Source organism: Cyclopterus lumpus, chromosome 2 (genome assembly GCF_009769545.1).
Source record: "Cyclopterus lumpus isolate fCycLum1 chromosome 2, fCycLum1.pri, whole genome shotgun sequence".
NCBI classification, from domain to species: domain Eukaryota; kingdom Metazoa; phylum Chordata; class Actinopteri; order Perciformes; family Cyclopteridae; genus Cyclopterus; species Cyclopterus lumpus.
In genome coordinates this window covers 7,441,137-7,459,320 of record NC_046967.1, presented here as the reverse complement: position 1 = coordinate 7,459,320, position 18,184 = coordinate 7,441,137, and the positions used below count along the sequence as shown (strand labels likewise).

At 43.4% G+C, this 18,184-nt stretch overlaps 3 protein-coding genes across 5 annotated transcripts; 1 reads left to right on the top strand and 2 right to left on the bottom strand.

The window, feature by feature from the left end:
• The first annotated feature begins 64 nt into the window (after positions 1-64).
• LOC117744502 (vasoactive intestinal polypeptide receptor) lies at positions 65-4,916 on the top strand. Its single transcript, XM_034552850.1, has 13 exons — positions 65-106; positions 183-282; positions 673-786; positions 1,266-1,372; positions 2,197-2,306; positions 2,408-2,540; positions 2,618-2,771; positions 2,868-2,928; positions 3,030-3,099; positions 3,507-3,598; positions 3,802-3,940; positions 4,046-4,087; positions 4,169-4,916. Exons 1-13 carry the CDS (start codon positions 65-67, stop codon positions 4,352-4,354), a joined length of 1,350 nt encoding a protein of 449 aa, XP_034408741.1. The 3' UTR covers positions 4,355-4,916.
• Positions 4,917-5,153: 237 nt separating this feature from the next.
• LOC117741450 (acyl-CoA-binding protein-like) lies at positions 5,154-7,198 on the bottom strand. The gene is made up of 4 exons (XM_034548515.1): positions 7,122-7,198; positions 6,734-6,854; positions 5,808-5,870; positions 5,154-5,659 (listed from the first exon to the last, which is right to left on the bottom strand). The coding sequence occupies exons 1-4, from the start codon at positions 7,125-7,127 to the stop codon at positions 5,574-5,576; spliced, it is 276 nt and encodes a 91-aa protein (XP_034404406.1). The 5' UTR covers positions 7,128-7,198; the 3' UTR covers positions 5,154-5,573.
• Positions 7,199-8,951: 1,753 nt separating this feature from the next.
• Positions 8,952-15,025, bottom strand: steap3 (STEAP family member 3, metalloreductase). Of its 3 annotated transcripts, none has more exons than XM_034548479.1 (6): positions 14,923-15,025; positions 13,875-14,108; positions 13,142-13,408; positions 12,522-13,046; positions 12,274-12,432; positions 8,952-10,475 (listed from the first exon to the last, which is right to left on the bottom strand). In XM_034548479.1, exons 2-6 carry the CDS (start codon positions 14,100-14,102, stop codon positions 10,188-10,190), a joined length of 1,467 nt encoding a protein of 488 aa, XP_034404370.1. In that variant the 5' UTR covers positions 14,103-14,108; positions 14,923-15,025; the 3' UTR covers positions 8,952-10,187. The 3 variants fall into 3 exon arrangements, with proteins under 3 accessions (XP_034404370.1, XP_034404379.1, XP_034404361.1); XM_034548488.1 differs by having other exon boundaries at positions 14,889-14,991; XM_034548470.1 differs by lacking the exon at positions 14,923-15,025 and having other exon boundaries at positions 13,875-14,132.
• Between the last annotated feature and the right edge of the window lie 3,159 nt (positions 15,026-18,184).

Here is an 18,184-nt window from a genome sequence, read left to right as displayed (position 1 = left end):
AAATGCGGCTTGAGGTTCGGATGTAGCTGCCTATGTTGATGGACAGAGGAACCCGTCAGACACAATGAAAAAAGTTGGACTTATTGGAGTGCTACTGTTACCCCAGGTGAGCAAATAGATGCATGTTTATTTAAATCTACCTATCTTAAGATCAAGTGCATTATTGTATATTCATTTAACAGGCAAAATCGTCATCGGGGTGCAATCCTCATGTTAACCTTGTGAAAGAGGAGGAAAGGTGTATGGCAGATATGCTGCTTTATAAGTCACACAACGCAACAGGTGAGTTAATAGTGTATTGATAATGTACAAGTTGTGTATTTTACACCAATTGTAATATATATTGCAATATATTGACTGGAAACAGGTTTGGTACTTTCCATTCAAACAAATAAATGTTTATCTCTGATTAATAAAACAGATGAACCTTACAGAAAAGTGATGCAATGTTTTAGTGACACCTAGTGGTCACATAACACAAGGCACCCTGAAATACGTAATTCACACGAGGCAGACTGCATTTTAAAATGAAGGATTAATCCAGATGTGGAGGTCTTGGAGTTGCAGAAACATATTTATTTTTTATTATATATATATTATATTATTTTTATAAAATCCCAGCAAATAAAAAAGGAATTACAAAAAGGTATGATTTATGACCCACGCATGAAGAAAACAATATCAGCGTACACTGTATGGGAATGTGGGATGACCTGAACTGCTGGCCACCTGCATCTCTTGGGGAAACCGTCTCTCAGCCGTGTCCGGAGTTCTTCAACTCGGATGGTGAGCGTCCACACACACACACACACACACACACACACGCACGCGCACGCACACGCACACGCATACGCGCAGCCATTATATCTAGTCCAGTTAATCATTTGCCAGGAAGCTGATTTGTTTTCTTAAAGAACTGAGAAGGCTCCCTCCCCCCATCCCCCTCACGTGGGTCTCTATCCAAACATTCAGCCATAAAACTGTGTTTATGTGGCGAGATGAGAATGATGGATTTCATGATGAATTATCTGAAGCAGATGTTTATTGAAGCACCTGAAGAGGGAAAGTAATGGTTGTACAGCTTTTTACTGCACAAAGTCCACATGCCATACACACACACACACACACACACACACACACACACACACACACACACACACGACCAGATCAAATATATATAGATATATACTTTTTCAGGATAGATTTGTTTTCCTGTCTGGACATTATAACAATAACAGACACACGATTGTTTTGCTATTTTGCAGATAAAGTGCACCGCAACTGCACCGCCAGTGGCTGGACGGACCTGCTCATCCCACACGAGGACGCATGCGGATACACTTTCAATGAGACGCTCCACTTTCTTGGAGAGGTTGGTGTCATCTAATATGCATACAGTACCTGTAGTGTATCCAATATAAACCTATAAACGTTTAAGTACTTTTTAATTTATTTTATACACTTTATTCACTTTATTTTATTTCTACTCCGTCTGTATATATAATATTCTTCTTGTTTTTACTCTTTTATCTTATTTCTGTTATTATGCTACTTGTTTTTTACTTATTACTGTGAGCAATGCTGCCGTAATCCTGTAATTTCCCCACTGAGGGACTAATAAAGGATTATTTTATCTTAAAGCACCCAATGTTTTTGCATTATCAAAAATACTATACTATCCAAGTGCACACTGTATCATTTGAGGTGGTGGAGAAGCTGGAGTCATTTAAAAATGACTATAACTGATTTATGTGTGCGCTCGTGTCTGTGAGCAAATTAGAGAGTATCTTAGAAGCATCACTTAATTTTCTGCCACAAATGTATAAAGGTGAAGTTTAAAAAAAAGAGTTAATTAAATCTGTGTTACTCAAAATGAGAAGGTTTAAAGTGTCTTCTGTCAAAAATCTGCTATGACTGGAAGAAGAGTGTTTAAGCATTACAGGGCAGTTATGTGTGTCTTTTGTAGTAAAATATTAGCATATTGTATTTCTATCACATTTTTACACAAAACAAGAAAGAATATTTAGCTTCTTTTTCTTTATTTTACCCAACAAAAAACATTAAATGTAAACTTCAACTCTGGTAAAATAAAATATAAAATATAAAATTGTAGAATCGCCCCCTGTAATTACCCAAAACACAAGTCAATTGGGACCGGTCCTTCTGTCAAAGTGATGCTCTCCTCCCCGTGTTCAGTCCTCAGACGCCCACATGTATTTCTCCTACGTGAAGACCATGTACACCGCCGGGTACACGCTCTCCCTCATCTCCCTCTCCATCGCCGTCACCATATTCTGCCTGTTCAGGTGAGAATCTCTTTCTCTTTTGCCATCCTAGGTGAATTGCATTGGTTGGGCTGTTCTCTGAAAACTGAGGGATTAAACAGTGGGTGTTAATATATCTCCAGAAAGCTGCACTGCACCAGGAACCACATCCACATCCAGCTGTTTATCTCCTTCATCCTGAGAGCCATCTTCATCTTCGTCAGAGACTCTCTGCTGTTCACCGATGAGGAGCTCTACCACTGTGACTACTACCCGGTGTGGCTGGATGGACAACCCTCCGTCTCGTCGTCCCCTTTCATCCACCACGCCACTAACACACCTTCTCCCCTCAGGTGGCATGCAAGGTAGCGCTGACGTTGTCCAACTACTCCATTCTGGCAAACTACAGCTGGCTGCTGGCGGAGGGCCACTTCCTGTTCACGCTGGTGAGCCGCTCCTTCTTCTCCCTGAGGAAACACCTCGCCTGGTACATCGTCCTAAGCTGGGGTAGGGACACGTGCTCACGGAACTCAAGTGCGCCTCCCTCTCTCTTTACAAATACCCACTCTTTAGGTTTACCCAAGATTTATTTCCATCCCACAGGCTTACCGTTGATTGTTATTGTCTCCTGGGGATGTGCCAAGTATTTTTATGAAGACGAGGGGTAAGGGGGTTAAACGTGTGTTTCACTGGTTCATTTGCAGTTATCTGTGCTATTTATCAGGCATATGATGTTATTATGATTTCTCATTTTTATTGCCATAGCTGTTGGGAAACCAGGAAGCATGAATGGATTTGGTGGATTCTTCGAGTGCCAGTCCTTCTGACGATATCTGTAAAAAAACATTATTCAGTTTTTTCTTTAAAACATGATCAAAAGTTGCACGTATTCACTTTCTCGCCAAGAGTCAGACGAGATGATTGACACCACACACGCATGCTAAATTAGAATTAACAGCCAGCAGCTGGTTAGCTTAGCTTAGCATACAGACTGGAAACATGGGGAAGAGCTAGCTTGGTTCTGTCCACAAAAGGTCAAACCAAATCAGCTTTCTAGCAAGTTTGTACAGTGCTTTGTTCCAGTCTTTATGCTAAGCTAACTGACTGCAGAAGCTAGCTCCATATTCAGCATACATGAGTGGTATCAATCTGCTCATCTAGCTCTTGGCAAGAAAGCCAATTTCCCAAAATGTTAAACTATTTGCATGACAAAACGGCATAACAGTGTTTTAATCATTTCAGATGAATCTCATCTTTTTCTTGGGCCTTTTGAGGATACTGGTGAACAAACTCCGCATGCCAGATGCACAGAGGAATGAATTCTGCCAGTATAAGTGAGTAGAGATCACTACTAGATTTGAAGCCGGTAGTGGTTAACATATGAAAAAGCCGTGTCTGAGGGATAGGGATGGGAATGTATTTTACATAAAAGGATGAGACGGAGCCTCTTCCTAATCCCAGTAAAATAACACACAGATGTAAATACAAAGACACCGTACAATAGGTATAAAGCCCTTTCCCTTTTTCCTTTCACCAGGAGGCTGATCAAATCCACATTTTTTCTGGTGGCTCTGTTTGGTCTGCATTACATCCTGTTTGTTTTCTTGCCTGTTGAAGTGAGCAGCTCCATGTTTAAGATATGGACGTTTGCCGAGCTCGCTCTGTCCTCCACACAGGTAAACGGGTCACATGTCTGAGACAGAGCGTCCGACCAATGACCAACAACCTCACACTCACTGGTCTCTATCTCTCGCTCTCTCTCTCTCTTCCCATCACCCAAGGGTTTCGTGGTCGCCGTGCTCTACTGCTTCATGAACGGAGAGGTAAGAACCGCTCGGCCAATCAGAGGCAAGTTTGTAAAATTCAGACGGGGGGGGGTTTGAATGTGATGTGCACATTTCCAGGTGCAGCATGAGTTCCAGAGGAGGTGGCGGAGGTGGCAGCTGACTCAGCACCTCCCCAGCCGGCGCCGGCAGCACCACAGCTCCATCAGCCACAGCGGGTCTCCCCACACACAGGTGTCCCTGCTGCCCTGCTCTCCAGGCAGCCCGGCAGCCAGCGGACTCCCCGTGGATACGGTGGACATGTGACTCCAGTTAGGGCCGGCTCATTTCCTCGCTCTCCTCGTCGATACTTTAATGGATCCTGGCTTATTTAATGGATCCTGGCTTAGTGCCGACGGTCGTAGAGTGCACAACTGCAGCTTGAGTGGTTGATACTGTCGAATGGGTATTTTTCTAATTCATTTATTTGGCGACGTAAGGATGTGAAATGCACTGTTGAGGCCCAGTTAGTTAGCTGGAGGCCTCAGACTACTCTTTTGTAGGTGACTATACTCAATACTGTTACAAGATTATTGTGGAAATGATTTGTTAAAGTCCAGAAGTAACAGATAGAAAATTGGAAAAAACACTTAAAGGTTTAGTATCGCGCCATTAAGTTCTGGGGTCAAAGATGAGACAGATTAGGAAAAGAATGGTCCAAATTGATGAAGTAGAGACCAATATATCCCGCCCTTTTGTCCCAAGTATGGTAAAAGCTCCAAAAGGCCACTTGATCCTACATTTCCCATAATGCAACAGCATCTTTTCATGAATGTCTGTGGAACTCAATGCCCAAAGACTGTAACGCAGGCTTCCTGTTATATTTATATTATTTTATAACTTTTTTAGTTTATAATGCTGTTGAATTGTATTTCAACAGCATTATTTATTTATATATATATATATATTATTTATTTATATATATATATATATATATATATATATAAAATGCTGTTGAAATACTATATTATTTATTTTTGTAACGTGTAGGATATTTGGCCAGAGTAGTTGCTTCTTCGAGGAGATCAGGCACAAGTTTATTTATCTGATTATTAATAGCCAGTCCTGTAAACAGATGCTCTTTATTTTTAAATACATCGAAGTCGCACTTAAAAGCATTACTTAGACATTTTAGGAAACACATCTTTTCACATTCTTGCTGAGAGTTAGACGAGAAGATTGATACCATTCAGGAAGCTAAATATGAAGCTAGAGCCAGCGGACGATTAGCTTAGCTTAGCATAAAGGCTAGCCGGTTGTTGTTGTTTTTTCCTGCTCTCAACAAGAAAGCAAATCAGTGTTGCCATTCCTTGACAAACTTTTTGGGGGTTTTAACCAATTTAAAGTACCAGTAAGTACTCCAGACTTCTGTGCTCTCAAGCATCTGAACCCATCATGACGTACACAGTAATAAAGTACCAAAGAGTGCAGCCAATATTATTAAGTTTCCACTGAGAACAAGAGGAGAGATGCGACATTGAAAAGGCTACATAATATCAGGGAACCCAAATCTTTCTTTCAGATCCTCCACCAGGTCAACATAGGCGATCATTGCTTCTTCTTTGGACAGACCTGCCGGTTGAAAAGCAAACCAGTGGGTTTTTGCACAAAAAAATAAATAAATCTGTTTATCCATGTGAAAGGTAGAATATTTATTATTATCAGTTTTATGTTTTGCATCTACTCTTTCTTTTCTTAAAGTTCTACATAAAGTTCTGACCTTTCTTTCGTTGCCATGCGTCCCATTTTCCTCGTCCTGCGAGGTCAAAGATACTTGGACGCTCTGTGGACATAAAAGCAAATAAACCATCAATGACTGAAACCAAATGTATTTTAAGTATCATAAGTAAAAGACATTCTACCATCAGAAAACACACACACACACACACGGGGTATTTTTTTAGTCTGATTCTACTTACTAATTCGACTATTTTTAAACAAATTAATAAGTATGCATTTCTTCACCAATTATAGGATTTGGAATATTGAAATCTTTATTTTGCGAGATAAATGTTCGACAAAAAAAGGGGAAAATGTTGTTAATAGATCAAATGAAAATAATTAAAACATTCACAGTCACACACACACGCGCACACACACACGCGCACATACACACACACGCACACGCACACGCACACACACACACACTAGGTTTAGGGTGGTGCAACATAGGACGTTAAACATAACAAACCACAAGCAACAACAGTAGACAACAAATAAACAATCAACAAAGTGACGACAGAATAAAATGTACAGTGTAAGATAAGTCATGTCTTTTATATTGACTTTAGCTACTTTAATGTAGCGTTTTGCTCATTCATCCATCCATATTTAATGTTATAGTGGAATACTTAGTGAGGCGCTTTAAAAAAACCTCATTTTGAATATTCATGTCAGTGTTACTTTTTGTTTGTGAACAGTCAAAAAGAGTTGTTTTTTTTCCACCATTTCAATGGAACATTTTTCTTTCAAATGAAGGGTTTTATGTGAACGTATCCGTTCTGGGATCGTGTTCAGACACAGAAACGTGTTCGACCGCATTCTTTCTCACCCCACCCCGCCTGGAGTCCTCCTCCTGTGGGTAGAAACTGGATCTCTATCCATGTGGATACCGCGGCAGAAACGTCAGCAGAGAGGGCGACTCACCGATGTTAATGTCGCCGACCGTGGCCTGCTTGTACAGCCCATAGACGTCTCCCAGGACTCCGTACCCGGGCCTCTGCTTCAGCACCTTCACGTCCTCGACTGCTCTGTCAAATTCGGATGGGGGGGGGACGGGGGGGGGGGGAGAAAACACAAGCAGATACAACAACAACAATCTAAAAACTGGTAAAGACTTATGATTTCTGTTCTAGTTCTATGATGTGACTTATGGCTTCATTACATCTACACAGGACTTAACACCTGTAGCCAAGCAGACAGACTCCTGCTCTGTAACAAGCAAAGTTTAAAAAAAAAAAAAAAAAACTACAAAGACAACTTGGTAGTACTATGAATCCTCAATGAAACATGGAAGGAAACACACGGTACTTACATTCATGACTGCCGGGGGGAACTGGCACGCCCTGCCGTGTGCTGCTCTTCTCCGCCGGTGCTCGTCCAACCAGTCCGGTTGTGTTGTTTGTCACATAATAAAGTGGGCGGTGGTTTCTTAAGGCCACGCCCTCATTGCGAGGCAGCCACCTGCTTTTGTTAGTTTGAACAATTCTCTAATTAAATAATGAGGCAGCGGTAGGTGGCGACTTAAGATGCAAGAAGCCATGGCAAAATATGAAGAAAAACTACTTTACATTTTTTTTTTATTGTATTCCACAATAATTAACCTTAAATTAACTCTGATGGAAAGAAGATGTAGTCACGCCGTGGCCATGGCACACTGAGGGTTTGCAGGTACACGGTTAAAAGTTTTAGAACACCTCAATTTCTCCAGTTTTTATTGAAATGTACAGTTTAATTTCTCGATGTACTCTGAAATTAAAGCATAGAACAAATAAACAATTGGAGATTAAAAAAATCAACATTTTGGACTCATCAAAGTAGTCACCTTTAGCAGATGTAAACAGCCGAACACACTCGTGGCATTCTTTATACAATGGAAATCAAATATTGTTCAGAAAGTTCTTCCCAAAACTGTTGCAGAAGTTCCCACATGTTGCACTTGTAGGTTGCTTTGCTTTCACCCTTCAGTCCGGAGACTGTGCTGGCCATTCCATGCAAAATGCTGTGGTAGCCGTTTTGGTTCAGGGTGTCATCACTCAGCAAAAGAGCCCCAGACCATCACGCTTCCTCCTCCATGTTTTACAGTTGGTGGAACACACCCAGGAACCATCCTTTCGACTACTCGGTGGCGTACAAAAACCCTGCGTGATGAAGCGAAGATTTCCAATTTTGATTCGTCGTTCAATAAGACCTTCTTCTTGTTGACTCTCAGAAACTCGTCTTCTGATTCTGTTGTGGCTTTGGGTCTGCCAGACCTCTTCCTGTCAGAGTTTCCTCCAGTTTCCAAATGCCTTTTGATGGTGTAGGAAACTGTACTCAGACACCTTGGCTTTCTTTGCAATTTCTCTAAAGGAAAGACACTTTTAAGGGTTATAATGGTCTGTCTGTCTTCCTTTGTTAATTGCCTTTTTCTTGCCATTATAAGAGCAATATACTACTTCCTGCAGTACAATACTGTCCAAATAATGCTTAAGAGGGTGTAGTAACACAGTCTGTTCCAACACTGCTTTTATACAGACAGAGGGTTTGTAAGGAATTGTTAGCGTCAACTTTAAAGGCTTAATTTACATGCAGCTGCAAGTTGTAAACCCATTACTTGTTCCCTGAAAAATGACTTTTTGTATAACTCTGAAATGATTATTATTATTATTTTTCAGTTGTTGGTAACCTAAACTTTTGTGTTTAACCTCTTGCAGTTTGCCGCTTACTTTTGTAGCATTTCAGGTTATTCATCGGACTTGAACTGCTTACATTTCAATAAAAACTGGAAAAATGGGGGTGTTTGGACCGGTTGTGTGTGTATATATAAATTTAAAACATTTTTTTTAAAAGAAATAATATATATATATATATATATATATATATATATATATATATATATATTTATTATTTCTCAATCAAACATTCCGTTGTGATTTGATTCTCCGCCACAAGATGGCAGCATCCACATGTTCATTTATCTGATGTTGCACACTTTGGGCCCGAGATGAGATTTAGCTTTTATCGCTGTAATCGTTAAACAATGAAGATTTATTCATTTCAGCCTGGGACACAATTGAGAACTTCTCACGTGAAGCATATACAAATACATTTATTTCACTTGATTTTAAAGACATGAATAAAATACTGGGGAGGAACAATGTTGTAGAAAAAAAAAAGATTTATTATATGTTGGAGAAATTTCCATTTGAATTCTTCACATTCATGCGTTCGAAGTTAAAAGTAAACTACTGTGGCATTTTGATTCAGAGAACATCTACTTATCACGTAACAGAGAAAGATCTTTGGCAAGAACACAAAACTGAGACTACAAACTCATAACACCACAAAAATGGCTGAAATCGCACAACAGCATTTCGTGCTCGTATTAGAAAACAGCAACAAAACAAAACAAAAAAGTTTGATAACAGCCTTTTTAAAATTTTTGTAAGTCAAATGTGTTCCGATCAGCAGGTCAGTTCAGTACAACACCTTAATGGTAACCATGTCTAAAAGAAGGAACTAACGTTGTCCAAACTAGACAATGCAAAGCAACACTTTGGGGGGGTGGGGGGACATTCTTGGAACACAGATTAATTTTCTTCTTCAAAAGTTAACACTGGAACCAAAACACAACAGCACTTTCCCCGCATACATTTCAGTTGGCACGTGAAACCAGATTCAGAAGCTAGAAACTGGCCAAAATGTTGTTTTTTTTTTAAAAAGGTACATACATTATTTGCCATATACTTGATAATGGCTTTGCATTCACATTACAGTGGAGGACAGCAAATGTTTAAATTGGGGCACATCATGTAACATTCTTTGCGCTTCTCCTCCATCCCACAGCCCGATAATTCACCCAACAGTTTGACGTGCAAAAAAAAAAGAAAAAAAAAGAGATATAAAAACTAAATAAAACAAAAGTCTGGAGCAGTCTTGAAGTGCATAAAAAGAAGCCAAAAAAAAATTACTGACAGGAATCCACAAGGCCATGTCTGCTTCTGATGATCAGAGTGAAAAGAAGAGAACAATAACATTTCAGAGACTCAAATGTGAACTGAGGCGAAATTCTGTGTTGCTGCTCCAAAGTTGCATAAAATGAAACGAGAAGCCAACATTGTTCTCACCAGTTCACGTAACAATAAGTTAAAGCTGAAAAGCATAACTAATTAAATATTCGTTAGTGACTATGTTAGTGCAATACGGTTGACGAGCACATCTCTACTGGTTAACCATTTCGAAGGAACTACCGGCTAATCTTTTAAAGACGCTCACAGGCCTCTCAAAAGGCCTCAGAGAGGAGACCTCAATACGTTTCAACAGTGTTTAAATAATACATCTCCTGTGAGACCGCTGTGAACATTCACGAGACACACACGGGTGGTTTTTGTCTGGACCCTCACACGTAACTGGCGTCCTCCAGCCCGTTGCAGCAGCCCTCATCCGGCAGGTCAAAGCGGATGTGCCGGCTCTTCTCCCAGCCGCGGCGGATCAGCCCGAGCCGCCGGGCCACGCAGGGCACGAACAGGACCAGTCGGCCCAGCAGGGCCGTAAGGGGAAGAACCACGGCCAGCGCGAAGGTGGGAGGAAGGAAGAAGTGGTACCGGGCCAGATCGAAGGCGCGGTCCCAGCCGAAGAGGAGCGTGTGGAGTGTGGCCATCGACAAGGCGCAGTAACCTAGTGTGGACTGCAGGAGGCGAAAGAGGGGCGTCAGCGTAACAATTGTCCTATCCTCTAAATATATGACACACATGGTTTAAAGAAAATACAAAATTAAAGTGACTCCTCTTCAGCTCACAATCCAGCCAGTCCACTACATTAGCTCACTGTGTTACAGAACCCGAGGAAACGCACTGACCTACCACTCGTGACCCGCATGAACCCCACCAGAGTGGGTGTGTGTGCACTATATATAATGTACCTACAGGGCACCCCAATTAAAAAAAAAAAAAAAAAAAGCAAAAAAAGCTTCCCAAGGTTGAGTTTGGTTGAGGCCAAGGGGTTAAAAATGGCCTCATTTTTCACACTAACTGGGCAGAGTGGATCATAATTGTTTCCACTCGACAGGAGTGATGACTTTTGTATGTATTGTGGTGCTTTCAGGGCAGCACGACAGCAGTATTACAACATAACATTTTTTAAAAAAAAGCAGCAGCAAAAATAGTCATCGTAGCTTGATGGCAAAAGTAAAAATGCATTGCCAGTGATGTTTCTAGAGAACTGCAAAAGAGGATAGGTACAAAACCCTGTTGGTAGTGAGACCTGTGCGGGCGGCCCTGCTTCGACATGACAAAACTTCTGCCGTGAAAAAGGTGTCATCTATGTCAGCTGAAAATATGACGTCACCCTCCTTTTGGAGAAAGGTTGGCTTAACCGACGGTGCCCAGCTATTTCAGGGAACCATTATCCCTTTTAAAAATGCACACACACGGGCAGCTGGAAAGCTTTGTTGGTCTTTTTGTGACAGTAACAGCAGGTCTGAGATTAGGGCATTACTTAAAACTAATCCGAGGCACGTTTTTGACATTTCTGTTAACTAAAACTGGTCACAGGGTGGCAATATGTGGTATTCTATGCAATCCAGCGACCACTGTTTGTACACAATTACTATAACGCTTGAAACAAAATACTACGCTAATCATTTTGACTTCAAAATCTCACAGCACTCCAAACGTTGCGAGCACTTTCGGTCACGTTTTAAACCCCGAAGATAAAAACATGTAATCATACACTGTTGCATTTTAGTTCTTGGCTCTTTACATATGATCAAATAGCTAAAACACACGGATGCACACAGGTTTTTATATATTTTTTTATTTGTATTTTTTTAAGAATTGCTCTGGTTTTACAACCTTTTCAATTAGCTTAACAGTTTTTGTAATTCACAGGTGCAGGTCAAGTAGACAATGTCCTGACTTGAGGGGCTGAGGCAGTGTGTAGTTGGTAAATCATGTGACTGACTGATTGACTGACGTGCTGTCCTACAGCTGTGGGCAGCGCAGCTCCTTCAGAGCTGTCGCCACGCGGCTAATCTGACGGCCGGCGGATTAGCCGAACTGAAAGATGAAAAGGCGACCACTGACGAGCCCGCGAGTGCTGGAGAAATGGAGGCCGCGACGAGGGGTGGGGGCAGGGGGGTGAGGGGGAGTTGAGGAGCAGCCGTGAAGGAGGAAGTGCGTGAGTCACGACACTCCTGATGGCTTTGTCACAGTCCGAGTTTAACAGAAAATCTGGGGCAGCTGCGGGAGTGCAGACGCAGTGGGAGACGTGGTGTGCATCTGTCCGCACTTCGGCGTGTTTTATGTGTCAAGTGTCATGGCTGTCAGTCTTTGGCCATCAGTCTGTATTAATCTCATCTGACTTTTACCCTGCTGTGCCCAAGAAGAATAGAAACCCAGCCTTGTAGCGGTATGTATTTAAAAGATTTGGGGGAACTTCTGATTATTTTACTAGAAAAATCACTGTTTGTGTGCGTTTGTGGGTACCTGTATGAAGCTGAACTCCCTCCAGTTGACGGTGTTGGCCACCGAGGGCAACGAGTTCACAGCCAGCAGGGAGAGCAGTCCGAGGGCCATGATGCCCACCGAGAGGTACAGCTCCATCCTCCACACCGCCGCTTCCACCCACACGTCCCCCTCCTTCAACTGGACATCACACAGCAAACACGTCAATCCTCACCGCGTCCTGAGGTGGGGGTATTTAGCGTGCACTATGATTGCGTCTAACCCCTCACCTGTTTTGAATCGATGAGCAGTTTAAAGTAGGCGGACTTCCTCAGGGGGAGACACAGGCTGTAGATGGCGTGCAGTGCCGCGCACAAGAAGCTGCACAGGCCCAGCTGCTTCCTGCTCGTCAGCCACCGGTCCAGCCAACATGGGAAGCGGTTGTACTTGGTGCCCCAGCACAGCTGGAGGAGAGCGCCGCACAAGCCGGGCAGGTAGACCAGCGACAGCATCACCAGGGCCACGGCGGGGAGGGTGGCATTGACAGTCTCGATGGGCATTTTGTAGAAGAATTTCTTCTTCGCCATAATGTAAGGCTGCAGGACGTCGCGGAGGAAGTTGTACACGTAGAAGAAGGCGAACAGGCACAGGGTGCAGAGGACAGGGACGCGCCAGGAGGGGAAGAGACGGAGGGGGAGGTTTTCGACCTCGAGGGAGGAGGAGAGGAGGCCCATGTCGACGGGGACGAAACCCATTCTGCGACAGAGCTGCATCACCGAGCTCTTGGCCGTGCTATTGTTGCCACACAGCAAAATCTGGAGAGACACGGTGATGTTGGGTTCAGAAATTCATTAAATCTGGACAACCTCTTTTCTTTTTTCAATCTGCACCACAAGGGTATGTATCCTACCTGCCTGTTACCATCCCGAGGTCCCACCTGGAGCGTCCAAGCCGATATGGTGTTGAACCCCTTGACCACAGAACTCTCCGGGAACAGCTTGGCTAGCTGCTCGGCATTCGAAGGCCCGTCTCGGTTGATGCTCAACCCATTGCTGACATCCACCAGCGTCTTTCCGGCGAGCGTCGGCTTCAGTTCCACCAGCGTGGAGTGGTGTTCGGGGAACACCGCGACAAAGACCAGGTCGGCCTGGCTGGCGGCCTCCACCTGGGACGTTACCTGGAGGACAGAGACAAAAGTGGTTTGATTCCACATAATCACGGGAACATCGTAGTATCATGTGGTCAACTAAATAACTAGCAAAAGATGACATTCTTGGACAAGTTCTGTACAATCTAACATTCAGTATGAGTATAGTACTGTATATCTGTTTCCCTCTTCTTCAGACTTAAAGCGAAGCATTTCCTGGCTCTAAATTCATATTAGTACACAAACATGAGAGTTGTACCAACTGACAGTGTGACGATATAAAGAGGAAATTTGAAGAAAGAAAAAAAAAAAAAAAAAAAAGAGTCAGATTAGCTGCTCTGTTGTGCACTACAGTCGATACGTATCTATTCGGGATAATAACAACAGTTATCATGGCTCATGGGTAAAGAGAGCAAATATATAATTATCCCCACAGGGAGAGAAACCAAAACACCAATTACATTGCGGGTGTGAACGCGAGTGTCAGTGTTGTCACCTCAGCCTCCTCGGGGAACAGAGCCGCAGAGCGCTTGGGGTTTCGACTTCCCACCACCACTTGGTAGCCGGAGGCCGCCAGCCTTCTGGCCAGCGAGCGGGAGAAGTCGCCCGTGCCCAGAATGCCGACAACTGGGGCGTCAGGTTCAGACGTGGAGGCCTCGAGGCGCCCGGAGCCTCCTCCTACACCCCTGCCTCGGATTAAAGGCCGCGCCATCTCATCTGGCATAATGCACTGGGACATGAGGACATTGTGGTTGGTTTTTTTGCACCCATACTACCTCAACTGGTTCCGAAAAAAATGCACATTTAAGAAAAAGAAAGGAGATTAAAAAGCCGAGCACTTTAATTAGACTTTAATATATTTTACACACAGACTGTTTTTAAAGCAATCACATCATTTAAAAGAATGCAGTTTTATCTGCTCTGGGATTCCCATCATCTTTCTCTCTCAGCTGTCATGTCTAGACGGTACAGTACTGTATACAACAATAAAATAAAAAGATATTACACAGCCTGATGACAGTAACGCTGTAGTTGCTCCATCCAGCTGGCACAAAAAACTGGACGCCACAATATTAATACAATATCCACGAAGCTTTAACAAAGCCTCCTCTCGAACTGCGCCGTTTAAACTCCAAACAGCCTCAGCGTGCGGCACTTGGCGCACATTAGCGCTGGAAAAATAGTGCAAAACGTACTTTTTTTTTTTTTTTTACTTCAGCCGTTGAATCCTCCTCAAGCGCAGAATCAGAAACATGTTTCAACTGGTGTCGCGTGGCTCATTGAGCGACAAAAAAGACGCTTCATTGCAACTAATCCTCGTTGATATTCTCCTCAAAAACAGACCCGTCACATTGCTCGTTGTCCTTGACTCAACTCGTGGAAACTTTCCGGAAATAAAGTTCCTCTCCTTGGAGAACAGGACGACGCAGGCGAACATAAACGGACATTTGGATAAAAACGATATATTACCCAACACAACTTAGTATACTTAGCTTTTGTTAGTACTTACCCGGCGGTATTTTTAGCTACTTTCAGGTACTTACTTAGTCAGGTCGCTTCTCCGCTCGGTGGACGTTTCTTCCTGATAACGTGACGCTGTGGACAAAGCCCCGCCCCTCCCCGGCCACGCCTCCGCGTGTGTGCAGAAGATAAAAGAAAAATAGAGAGAGAGAGAGAGAGAGCGAGAGCAGTGGGCTCCACCAATGTAGAAATACGAGTGTATTATATACTATATTACAGATTTACAAAACATCAAAACAATCGAAATTGCTTTACATCAAATAAAAGGTATAAATAAATAAAAATGTGGCCAACTTAACAGTCGGTTTAAAATGAATGACATTTCCACCACCGTCGGCCATACTTTGTGTTTACTGTTTAGTGATAATCCACATGCAAAAATAAAGATGCTAAATTGAACACGTGTTAGCATCGTGATTGAGATCATATTAGCGCGCCGTGGTTGGTCTTGGTCTTCTTTTAGTTGTGGCGATGGTCTCGTTGTAAGTGTAATCCTTTGTTTGTTGTATTGTCTCATTAGACGCAGACTGTTAATAGCAGTTTCTCCCTGGACTCCATCTGCTGCTGTCAGTTTATTTGATAAACAGGCCCTGGGATTAGAACAAAAAAAGCAAAAAGCGCGTTAAAAAAAAAGTCTGGCCGTGGGCCACACACTGTCAACATGACTTCATCAAGTCTGCCTTTGCCACTTGCAAAAGGTTGAACCCCTCTGGCTCGCAGCACTGCATCAGTGTCACCACACACACACACACACACAGAGCGCCTGCATGCCACCCTCTCTTTCACTCTCTCGAGGCCGTGGCCTCGTGTTTGTTTACACCGCTTAGAGGAGCTGTATTTTACATTCTGAACATTAATATAGCAGCAAACAAATATATTTGCTATATAAAGATAGAGCGGAGTAATGTCAAGCCTGAGCAGAGAATGAAGCCGCTCTCCCTGTGTGTGTGTGTGTGTGTGTGTGTGTGTGTGTATGTGTGTGTGTGTGTGTCGTCATGAGAGCTTCTACCACACCCTCTCGTTCCTTCCTGAGCGGCGGCCATTTTTGTCTGCACTGCTACGATACGTTAGAGAGCCAGAGTGGCGTTAGACGAACAACTTAACAACTTAATGCTTTATCCGCACAGCGTGAACGCATAGAGGCTTGGTAACCTGTGTAGCATTTAGCCATCCTGTAATTAGCAAGATAGCTAGCTAACTACTGGAAAGCTGGCTAGTTAGTTAGCATTGCTAATCGCACTTCACTGGTTACATAAAAATGAGGACAATGTAGCTACCTAGCTAACTAGCCAGATACGTGTACAGAGTACAACAATTGCCACTTTCTTCCATACTGTTAACAGTTAAATATCTGTCCCTTATTTAAGGTGTATGATCAGCCATTTCGCCCTAGTTTGCACTGTACGCGTTGTTTACACTGTTAGCTTATAGCCGCCGGTTCGCTACCACCATGTTAAGAGCTGTCAAGAGGCAACTGAAATGCTCCCAATCTGGGATCTTTCCCCTCTAAGGTCACAGTCCTTGACATACGTGTGTTAATTTTGAGATTTTTCATTCATTGGTATCGATTACTGGCGTCTCCCAGGGTGGTAACCCATTAATCTCATAAGTCAAATCAATGGAAGTTATTCTGATCCGGTGGGGACAGATTTACTACTCGACCTGAGACAAGCCTGGTGATCTGGGCTGAAAATGTTAAGCTGACAAATGGCAGCACTGGCACACAGCAGGGTCTCTTAACCTTTCCTTGATGCTGTTTTCAGGTTCATAGTCTATTATTATTACCCCGGCAATCTCAAGAGTCGGATGGGATGGGAAATATTGTGTCTTAGAAGTGAAAGCACGGTCGTAGGCGGTTAGCCCGAGGTGGACAGGTAGAGCCATGTTAACATCTGACGGGGCTTCACTGTCAAAGCGTCACATGGAGGCAGACATTTGTTTCTATGCTTTTAAGGGCGGAGGCGTCTTCAGTGCCCTTCATCGGGGATTAGGGACACATGTTGAGACAGGAGCTGATGTTGCAGGTTCTCACCGCTGCATCGTTGTAGCACAGTGAACGTTTCCCACAATGAACGTTTCCCACAATGAAGTCAATACAGTGCGGTAATTCATCACGCAGAGCAATCATCACGATGCAAGTCGTTCCCCTGGTCGCCATCGGGAAAGGTATAGGTTCACGAGAGCGGGAGATTGACGAGATGGAAATAGAGTGGACTTAACAGTTGCTCTCCTGTGAATCCCTCATGCATAACAATTTGAATCTGGCATGGGAACAGCAGACTCCGCCACTACCAATAAAAAAACACATACAGAGAGAGATTATTACTGATTGGCTTTAGGAGAAACAAATGCCCCAAATAATATTAAAAAACGGGTTTTGTTGCATTCTGAATGTTGGACTGAATACTCCATCCACCTGGTGTTGGTTGTGCTTTCTGGACTCCACTCTCTCTCCAAGACAAAAGCGCTCAGGAAGCAGTCTTCATGTTTACCTGAATGCATACAGTTTAAAGTCCAAAGGCAGACACTGAATTAGACGCGGGGAAGTGCCACAGTGTGCCGTGTGTGGCTCACCACAGCCTCAAGATGCCGTTCACTGTACTAACCCTGAGTAAAGGTCACTCCTGCACTTGCGTAGAGCAGAGTCTGGGAGCGGGTTGTTCTCCGCGTGTACCTCTCTGCGCTCGTTTGTTTTGATTATTGTCATCCGCTGTGGATGAAAATTCAAAGATGGATTTCCAGATTCGTCCGGGCGGCCCTCATATTTTATAGCCCACCCCACGATTTTATTTTCCTCGTGACTGGTGGCGCTCTTTCTCACCTTCAGACATGGGCAGGCCCGGCTACAGCCATGTTCAGTGGAGTCAAAAGCTGAGCTGAGCACGGGTTGAAAATTGCTTAGGGAGTAGGGAGGGAGGTTGGTTTTCTGCAGTGTGACTGCGGGGCTTCAGATAAGCCTTGTCTACGGCCTCTGAAGATTTCCCAACATTGCCTTGAGCTCTAAAGCCTCTGCTGTGGATGTGGGGCCTGTGCTCCAATTCCAGGTGCTTAGTTCCCAACCCGCACTTTTGAAGTATTACAGGTCCTTCAGGGTGTGGGGGGTGGAAGGGGGGGAGGGGGTGATTGAACTCCAGGGACAAAATCAATAGACACTTTTATTCAATGAGCAAATGTTCTCTTCACTGAGAAACTTGTACTCTTTGAAAATAACCAATGAAAGGCATCGCTGATAGCCTTACCAACGCCAATGAGGTTGTTTTTGTTTGTTTGTCTGTTTGTCAGTAA

What these genes read in the sequence shown, in the direction of transcription:
- steap3 (XM_034548470.1), bottom strand. Translation starts at nt 14,117, where the DNA reads ATGTCCCAGTGCATTATGCCAGATGAGATGGCGCGGCCTTTAATCCGA. An exon ending in CTCGGGATGGTAACAGGCAG is followed by an intron (nt 13,047 to 13,141) that starts GTAGGATACATA and finishes GTGTCTCTCCAG; the next exon opens with ATTTTGCTGTGTGGCAACAA. An exon ending in GGGAGTTCAGCTTCATACAG is followed by an intron (nt 10,476 to 12,273) that starts GTACCCACAAAC and finishes CGCCTCCTGCAG; the next exon opens with TCCACACTAGGTTACTGCGC.
- LOC117741450 (XM_034548515.1), bottom strand. An exon ending in GGTCGGCGACATTAACATCG is followed by an intron (nt 5,871 to 6,733) that starts GTGAGTCGCCCT and finishes TTATGTCCACAG; the next exon opens with AGCGTCCAAGTATCTTTGAC. An exon ending in CGCATGGCAACGAAAGAAAG is followed by an intron (nt 5,660 to 5,807) that starts GTCAGAACTTTA and finishes TTCAACCGGCAG; the next exon opens with GTCTGTCCAAAGAAGAAGCA.
- LOC117744502 (XM_034552850.1), top strand. Translation starts at nt 65, where the DNA reads ATGAAAAAAGTTGGACTTATTGGAGTGCTACTGTTACCCCAG. An exon ending in AATGAATTCTGCCAGTATAA is followed by an intron (nt 3,599 to 3,801) that starts GTGAGTAGAGAT and finishes TCCTTTCACCAG; the next exon opens with GAGGCTGATCAAATCCACAT. An exon ending in ACTGCTTCATGAACGGAGAG is followed by an intron (nt 4,088 to 4,168) that starts GTAAGAACCGCT and finishes GCACATTTCCAG; the next exon opens with GTGCAGCATGAGTTCCAGAG.